The sequence below is a fragment of the Lynx canadensis genome, chromosome A2 (assembly GCF_007474595.2).
Source record: "Lynx canadensis isolate LIC74 chromosome A2, mLynCan4.pri.v2, whole genome shotgun sequence".
Lineage (NCBI taxonomy): Eukaryota > Metazoa > Chordata > Mammalia > Carnivora > Felidae > Lynx > Lynx canadensis.
The window spans coordinates 7959203-7968102 of NC_044304.2; the positions used below are offsets into that span (position 1 = coordinate 7959203).

Below are 8900 nucleotides of genomic sequence, written 5' to 3' on the forward strand. Positions count from 1 at the left end.
CTGACCGCACACTGCCACGTTGCCGTGCTCCAGCCCCCGTGCCGCGTGCCTGGGACTGTCCGTGTCCCCACGTAAAGAGCTCCCTCACCCTCTCGAGTGGCTGCCAGGCATCCCTTCGCCCCGGGGACCGTTGTCCGTTTAGATGCAGCTGGGCTGTCATCGACCTTCGGGCCGCTTCGGTCTTTGCAGTGCAAACACGTGCTCTGCTGAACCCCCCACGCTCTTGTCCCCTCTTGTGTGCTGGTGACGTGTGGTAGGACACGTTCTTAGCACTGGATTCCCCGGGTTGGAGGGTGTGTCCGAGTTTAGCTTTGGTGGCTGTAGCAAAGCCTCCTCGTCCTGCCTACTCCCATCGGTCTGTTGTCCTCGAAGGGTGGAGGGTGACCTCGGGGGACCAGGGAGCCGCGGCCAGGAAAGGCCCCGAGAGGGCTGAGGTTGCCGTGAGCTACTCCAGGGCCGTGGCTGGCAGTGGCTGTGGCTGAACGCTGACGAGAGAGGCGGGGGTTTGGTGGCCGTGGCGTGGGTGGAAGCCTGCCCCCGAGAGGAAGGGTCTGGTGACGACTCATGGTGTGGCTGGGTGCGGGGACCCCCATGACGCCTCTGGGCCCCCCGCCCCCCCCCACGCGCCCGCAGGTCTTGGTGAAGAGTAACAACCTCACTGAGCGCATCGTGGTCATCCCCGGGAAGGTGGAGGAAGTCTCGCTCCCCGAGCAGGTGGACATCATCATCTCGGAGCCCATGGGCTACATGCTCTTCAACGAGCGCATGCTCGAGAGCTACCTCCACGCCAAGAAATACCTGAGGCCGGGGGGTGAGTGTCCTTGCCGGGCGCAGGTGGCTGCCACAGGGGGTCCCGCAGCAGGGCCCCTGGCTGCTGCTCAGTTGGTTACCGTTGTGCTTCTGTGCCCTGCCTGCCTGCCTTGGCAGCACTGGGGTGCCGGGTGCATCCGGGCCTTTACCCCCAGTCCCTTGCCCACCCCCGCCGGCCGTGGCTGCAGGGGTGCGGGTCCAGACCTCCGCCTGCCCTGCCCCGGACAGCCTCCGGGCCGCCTCTGCGTCTTAGGTCCTGTGTCGCGGGGACAGTATCTAGCTGGGAGTGGGGGTTGTGGCAGGTGCAGAAGGTACTCTGTGCTGGGCACCTTCCCGAGGAGCCAGCCTTCCGTCTTCGTTCCTGGCGCCACGGACCTCATCCTGGCGTGACAGGCCCCCGAGCTCCGCCGAGCCAGGGAGAACGAAGGAGGGAGTTCGTGTGTGTGAGAGAGTGGGCTGGGGGGTTCTCGAGCGTCAGGGAGCCGCTGTCTGGCCTGCCCTTCTGTGGCCTTCCTGTCTGTGTCGCTGTGCCTGCCTGTCCGCACACCTGGGTCGCAGGCTGTTCATACTTACGCATGTCCCTGGGGTTATGTGCACGGCCTGGAACGTCTGCTGGTATTTCTGTTTCCGTTCATGGTTTGTTGTGTGTGTTTTGAGTATCTCTGTGCAAGCAAGGGGTGTGTGCACGTAGTGGGTGTGTGTGGCACAGGGGGACCCTGGCCAGGGCAGCAGCCGTGGGACAGAACACGGGAAGCTGGTGGACTGGCAGGCCTCGTGGGGGCCAGGGGATGGGTGGTTCTGTGGGGGAAACACCCGCTTTGGTCCTCTGGCCTCCCCGGGTCTGGGCTGCAGGGACTGGCCTCAGGCCGTACTCCCGCCGCTGGGGGCTGTGTTACGGGCAGCGCGTGTGGGAAGCCAGGCTGCCTGCGGGGTGCGGGCGGGGGGGGGGGGAGGTGCTGGTGTCCTGGACCCCTCTCCTCCCTTCCTGTCCTGTAGGATAGACTGAGCTAGCCGGGGGTGGTGCCCCAGCGGAACGGGCTCCTCCTCATGGGGCACGAGCACAGAGGGGGCGTCAGGCTCCGGCGGGCAGCCCGCCCGTGACGAGGCTGCGGGCCGGGCCGGCCGCACTGCCCTCCTGCCCCCGGCCTGCGTGTCTTCATCCATCCCAACACGCTCTTCAGTGGATTGAAGGGAATCCTCTCTCCAGCCGCATACGTTTAGGTGCCTCCGGAGCAGGGGCACTTTCCCGTAACGCCCTTGGGGGCTGGCAGTCTCCTCCTGGCCACGTGGCTGGGAGTGTGGCCTCCGGGCCAAAGTCGGGCATCTCCCCGCCCCATCCCGGTGGCTGTAGCTGAGGCTTCTGGCTGGAAGAGGAGGCAGATCCCTGCCAGTGCCTCATGGGCCCCCCTCTCCTGCATGGAAGGAGGGAGGGAGGCCCACATCTGGAGGCCAGGTGACCTGGGGCCCTAGACTACCCCAGGGGGGTGGGGCCTCCCAAGCCCTGGCCCTCTCTGCCACTGACTGGGACTCCTCCGTCTGTTTGTGGAGTCACACGGAGGGAGGACCGCGGCCAACCCCCCTTCCCGTGTCAGCCCACGTGCCAGACCAGGGTGGCCAAGCGGCTCACCCGTTTGCCAGAGGCCGAGATTCAGCTGAAACCCCCCCACCCAGCCTCTAGCCTCATCTGAGGCGCGGACGGCATGTTCTAGGGCTTGCCTTCGCCCTGTCCAGAGTGCTCTGCTTCGCTTTCCCTGGCTGCGCACCTGTCCGTGGACAGCGGCACTCGAGAGGCCCCGCCTGGCTGCTGAGCAGGGACCCGGAGGCCTGGCTGCACCCCAGGCACCACTTGCTTACCCCCCGAGGCTTTGGCAGGTGCCTTCCCACCCCCCAGCCCTGGTAACGGAACACAAGGACAGGCCTTCCTGCTTCCCTGGCTGGCCGGCCAAGTTCACGAGACCGTGCACGTCAAGTGCTCGTCTCGGCCGGTGGCAGAGACGGTGCTCCATATCTGTGTGTCGCACGAATGCACAATGAATGAATGAGAGGCTGGGAAGTCCCGGGCTTGGTGATCCATGGGGCCATTGGAAGCTCTGCCAGGCGCTTTGGGATGTTCCACCCTGACGTCAGCACCCCTCCCTGCCCCCCACTCCAGGAAACATGTTACCCACCATTGGTGACGGTCCATCTGCACCCTTCACGGATGAACAGCTCTCAGGAGCAGTTCACCAAGGCCAACTTCTGGTGAGTGTGACCTGGGTGTCCTGCCTTCTCAGGGACGGCCCCGCTTCTCTTTTTTTTCCGCATCCTCAGTAGGACCCGAAAGACTTGGGCTGGTTGAGGGCCAGCTGGGAGAGAAGGCAGGCCTGCCCCACCTGTCTCTCCTGCTACTGGTAACCTTGCTGTGGGAATGGGGGCTTCTGCAGGTACCCAGCCCATCCTTCCATGGAGTGGACCTGTCAGCCCTCCGAGGCGCTGCAGTGGACGAGTATTTCCGGCAGCCTGTGGTGGTAAGTGGGGCATTCAAGGCACTATCACAGTTGGCACTAGGCGTGGCCCTCCTCTGGGGTGACAAGAGGGGGGCGTGGGCTTTCCTGTTAGGTCTTGTGCAAGCTCTGCAGCCCTAGGAAAGCCGCCGCCCCTCTCTGAGCTCTTGCTTTTGCTGCTACACAGAGCTCTCACACAGGGGTTGTTGGGAATAAAGTGGCAATGCGTGTAGAGTGCTTTAACACACAGTAAGCGTGCAATACATGCAAACTGCTGTTAGATGAATTGATTCTTGGTGAACTGATTTTGATTGATGTTAATTGAGATTTTTGAACCGATATATAGACCCATGGTTCAAAAATCGTAAAAGTATAAACTTAAAGCCTACAGGCAAACAGTATTTCTTAGATATATCCTCAGAAATTTTATATCTAAATGTGCATATACAAATACACACACACACACATATATATAGTCTTTTTTTTTCCTCTCAAATATAGCATAATCAGCAAACTAGTTTATTTTCTGTGTTCAGAGAACATACACTGTATGATTTCAGTCCTTTGAAATTTGTTGACAGTTGCTTCATGCCCACTATGTGATCTCTTTTGGTTAATGTTCTCTCTGTACTTGAAAAAAATATGTTTATCAGTTGAGAAGAATGTTGTATTAAGAATTAGGTCACGTTAGTTAATCATATTGGTCAAATCTTGCCTACCTCTACTGAAATGGGGCGGGGGGCGGGGGGAGGTTGGGATCTGCTTTTCCTATCACTGATTGTAGATTTCTTTTTCCATTTCTGAATTTTGGCTTTATGTTTTTTTGGCGTTGTGTTATTAGGTGCATACAGATTTAGGACTGTTGTATCTTCCTGTTGCATTGATCCTTTTATCACTATAAAAAGGGTTCCTTTTTTTTTCCTCAAGTAGTACAGGTTGGCCTAAAATATTTTTTTTTTTCTTTTTCCTGATAGTAGTTTAGCTACTCTTGCCTTCTTTTGGTTAATCTTTGTACAGTATGTTTTTTTCTTTCTACTTTCAACCTTTTTGTGTCCTTATTACTTAACGTTTGTCTCATGTAAGCAGCATGTATTTTGCATTTGTTTTTTAGTCAGATTGACCTTTATTTTTGTCTTTCAATTACAACATTGAGACCATTTTACATTTAATGTAATTACTGAGCTTTGTGGGTCTAAATTTGTCATCTTTTTCCCTTTATCCTGAATGTTCTTTTAAACTGTTTTGTTATTTTTTGCATTAATAAGGTTACATTATTTCCCCGCACTTGATGTCTTTCACTAGTTTTTGGAGACTCTTGGGCACTGTCTTTTTAAGCACTACCTCTGCCCCATTCTCTTTCTCCTTCCATCCTTTTTTCTCTGTTTGCTTCATTTTCACATTTCCTACTGATCCATCTTCCAGTTCTAATCTTCTCTTTGCCATTTAAGCTGATTTTCTAATTCTTAATTTCAGTACTGGGTTCTCATTTTGCTTATTTTTTTTTTTATTTTAGTTCTCTGAAATACATTTTTTTCTACCTTTTTTCTTGTACATACTGTAAATCTTTGGTCACTTTCACTATCTGGGTGTTCAGTGTATTGTTTTTTGTTTATATTCTCTTAGTTTTTGGTCCTCATTCTCTTGTTCTGTTTCTTGGTATGCCTGGTCATTGGATACCAGAATGAAAAAGTATAGAGGCTCTGGATGATGTCTTTCCTTCCAAGTATTTGTTTTTCTTCAGGCGGTTAGCCATATATAGATAGATCACCTTGGTCCTATAAGGCACTTGATATAAGGCACTTAGAGGCTGCTTTTCAGACTTGACTTCGCTGGTCTACTTCTAGCTTTCCCTGTAAGACAGGCAGTGGTTTTCAAGCATTTTGGTCTCAGTGACCTGTTTTAACATTTTTTAGCCTGTTTACATTCTTAAAAATGGAGGATCCCAAAGAGCTTTTGTTAGTGTTTTAGCTATTGATATACGGCCAATATCTCTTGGTATTAAAAATTAAGCCCAAGAAATTAAAAAATATATATTTATTTAAAATAACAATAAGCTCGGGGCGCCTGGGTGGCTCAGTCGGTTGGGCGTCCGACTTTGGCTCAGGTCATGATCTCGCAGTCCATGAGTTCGAGCCCCGCATCGGGCTCTGTGCTGACAGCTCAGAGCCTGGAGCCTGTTTCAGATTCTGTGTCTCCCTCTCTCTGACCCTCCCCCGTTCATGCTCTGTCTCTCTCTGTCTCAAAAATAAATAAACGTAAAAAAAAAAAATTTTTTTTAAATAAAAAAAAATAACAATAAGCTCATTACAGGTTACCATAAACAGCATTTTTAAGGGAAAAAAAACTATTTTCCAAAACTTTTCAGCGAGAACAGTTGGGATTTTTAGTTTGCAAGTCTCTTTAATGTCTGGCTTCATAGAAGACAGTTGGATTCTGCTTCTGTGTTCAATCGGTTGTGTTTATCACAGGTGAGTGAACCCAAGAAAAAAGGCAGAAAACATCTTAGTATTATGAAATAGCTTTGACCTTGGGAGTGCTCTGGAAGAGACTACATTTGGAGAACTGCTGCTTTAGGGCCTCGCCTGCAGTGGTCTCCCATGTAACCACGGTGGGTGCCCCATGGCGGGCGGGGTCCCTCGTCCCCCCCTCCCAGCACCAGTATGCACCTGAGCCTTTTCTTACTTTTTCAGTGTCTTATAAGTGGCTTTCTGCTTTGTTTCTTTGTCTCTGAGCCCCCGCCCCTCCACACAGCTCAGGAATTGGCAAATGCCACAAAGTGAAACTGCATGTAGAACATCCACCTGTTTCTACATTTCCCTTTTGTTTCGTATCTTGACCTCTTGAATCCTAGCTGCCTTGGTAACCCTGAGCCCTCCGTTTTGCTTTCCCCACCCAGGGAGGCTGCCGAAAGGTCCTGCCCCAAGGGGAAAGGCACAGGCCAAAACACATCTCCCTTCTCTCTAGGATGTGGGCTCCCAAAGCCGTGGCTGCTCTGGGGACTCTTCAGTGCTTTCAAACCAGGCTGTAGTTTTCCTGTGTATTTTATTCAGCTCACACAGTTCTTCCCCAGAGTGTTAGTCTGATGAAAAGCCTTCGTCATAGCTGGGTGTGGACGTGAGCACGTAGTTCTCCAGCTTGCTTTTTAACTAGCGGTTTATCTCGGAGATCTTTCCCCGTCTGTTCTTTCTTCGTTCTTTCGTTAGTTCTCATACAGTCTTTTACGGATGGCACGTTGGTGGTTTAACGAGATGGTTTCCAGAATGTGTCCTCTACTCTAGACAACCTAATTACGCGTGTGAGCTTGCAAACGTGCACGTGGATCCGTAGGTTAAATTCCCAGAACGAGTCTTTAATTGCCCGTGAAAGGTGGTGATTTTGAGGGCTGTCGCCTCGCTGCCCTCCACGGTGGCGTACCGCTTCATCCTCCCCCAACATGTCTAAGAAGGGAGGGCGAAGTGGGCTTAGCCGAACGGCCTCGAGGCCACGGCCAGACAGGGGAGAGGGGCACAGCTCTCCCCTTCCCGCCTGGCCTCCGTGCCTGAAGCCAAGTCCTGCTGTGGTCTCTCCCAGGATACGTTCGACATCCGGATCCTGATGGCCAAGTCTGTCAAGTACACGGTGAACTTCTTAGAAGCCAAAGAAGGAGATTGCACAGGTACCGGCACCCGTGCCCCTCCTCCTGAGCCCGGTTCCTGCTGGAGTCTAGGGCCACCACAGACGCCCTCAGGCATCCTGCCCCAGGGCGGTGGGCACGCAGGGGCCCCAGGACACCGCCCCCAGCCACCCCCCTCTGTCGGCAGCCTGTTGACTTCCCCAGTAATCATTGCCCTTTGCCTTCCAGGATAGAAATCCCATTCAAATTCCACATGCTGCATTCCGGGCTAGTTCACGGTCCTGGCTTTCTGGTTCGATGTCGCCTTCATCGGCTCCATGTGAGTACAACCGGAGCAGGCCGCGCTCTCCCCGCTGTCCCGGCCCCAGGACTTCCTGCAGTGACCCCCAGGCCTGGCTGCCTCGGAAGGCTGCCTGGGGACTAGGAGGAAGGACTAGGCCTAGGGGACTAGGTTCCCTGGCCCCTCTGAAAGGCAGTGAGGTCTCACCTTTGAGCCAGAGACTGTTGTGGGAGGGAGTGTCTACCCTGCACTCGGTGGCTGTCCTTCACGGAACCTGGTCTCTGTCTCTCGGCGCAGACACCAGGGTGAGCGGGCCCCCTGTGGATCTGTAGGTATGCGCGGGCCTGTGCCTGGGACGCCTGGGCAGCCAGCCTGTCTTGGCTCCAGGCCCCCGGGGCACCCATCAGAGGTGCCCGTGTAGAGCTCAAGGTGCACAGGGTAGTGGCTCCAGCCTGGTCAAGCGTATGCCTGTCCTTGCTTGACAGAATGACAGTGTGGCTGTCCACGGCCCCGACGGAGCCCCTGACCCACTGGTACCAGGTCCGGTGCCTGTTCCAGTCACCACTGTTCGCCAAGGCCGGGGACACGCTCTCAGGGACATGTCTGCTTATTGCCAACAAAAGGTGGTGAGCTGCCACCTGGGGCTGGGGGAGGCAGGGGTTCCTCTACCCAGCCAGCTCATGGCTGTCCCTCCCCTGCCCTCTCTGCAGACAGAGCTATGACATCAGTATTGTGGCCCAGGTAGACCAGACGGGCTCCAAATCCAGTAACCTCCTGGATCTGAAAAACCCCTTCTCAGTAGGATCAGCCCTCGGCCTGAATGCGGGGCGCCCCTCCTGGCCCGCAGCCTCTCACCCCCGCGCCCGGGTCTGTCTGCTGCAGATACACAGGCACGACGCCCTCGCCCCCACCCGGCTCCCACTACACGTCCCCCTCGGAGAACATGTGGAACACGGGCAGCACCTACAACCTCAGCAGCGGGATGGCCGTGGCTGGTGAGCAGCCCCGCGTGGGAGAGGCCGGCGGTGGGGCCCCCCGGGGGCAGAGACCCTGTCGCCCAGGCCCTGACCTCTCCCTCTCTGCGCGCAGGGATGCCGACCGCCTACGACCTGAGCAGTGTTATTGCCGGCGGCTCCAGCGTGGGCCACAACACCTGATTCCTTTAGGTGAGTGTCCCCCGGGGTCCGGAGGCAACGAGGGGCGGCGTCCAGGAACGTCTGCGCGCTCGGGCTTTCTGCGCCGCGGTGTCTCGACGTCACCTTTTCCTCTTCCTGGGGCTCCTGGCGGAGGCCCTCTGTTCCGTTCCTCTCTGCCTCGCTCTGCAGCCGCTGTGCCCACCCTGCCCACACCCAGTGACGAGAGTGTGGGCCGGGCCGGGGGCGGTGACGCCGTCTCCCTTCCTTCCTCCCTCCCTCTTGCCGCGCAGCCAACACGGGGATTGTCAATCACACCCCACTCCCGGATGGGCTCCATAATGAGCACGGGGATTGTCCAAGGTAACGGCGGGCGGCGGGAGCGGGGTCCCGCGGGTGTGAGTGTGCGGACCCCCGGGCCACCCGCCTGCCCTCTCGCCTGCTCTCTCTCTCTCTGCCTCTGCTGCGGGTCTGGGCGGCGAGGGGGCGGAGCTGGCCTCTCAGTGCCCGCAGCCCGCCCCACAGGGTCCTCTGGCGCCCAGGGCAGCGGCGGCGGTGGCTCCAGTGCCCACTACGCGGTC

General features: G+C 56.0%; 1 protein-coding gene across 1 annotated transcript in view; it reads left to right on the plus strand.

Moving 5' to 3' along the window:
* CARM1 (coactivator associated arginine methyltransferase 1) overlaps positions 1-8900 on the plus strand; it is a 39356-nt gene that overhangs the window by 29270 nt on the left and 1186 nt on the right. The window contains 14 exon segments of the mRNA XM_030335453.1: positions 634-811; positions 2963-3020; positions 3022-3057; positions 3242-3317; positions 6864-6954; positions 7140-7186; positions 7188-7225; positions 7672-7809; positions 7897-7980; positions 8063-8181; positions 8276-8368; positions 8613-8638; positions 8640-8682; positions 8845-8900. Of these exon segments, the coding sequence (XP_030191313.1) occupies positions 634-811; positions 2963-3020; positions 3022-3057; positions 3242-3317; positions 6864-6954; positions 7140-7186; positions 7188-7225; positions 7672-7809; positions 7897-7980; positions 8063-8181; positions 8276-8368; positions 8613-8638; positions 8640-8682; positions 8845-8900 (1083 nt within the window).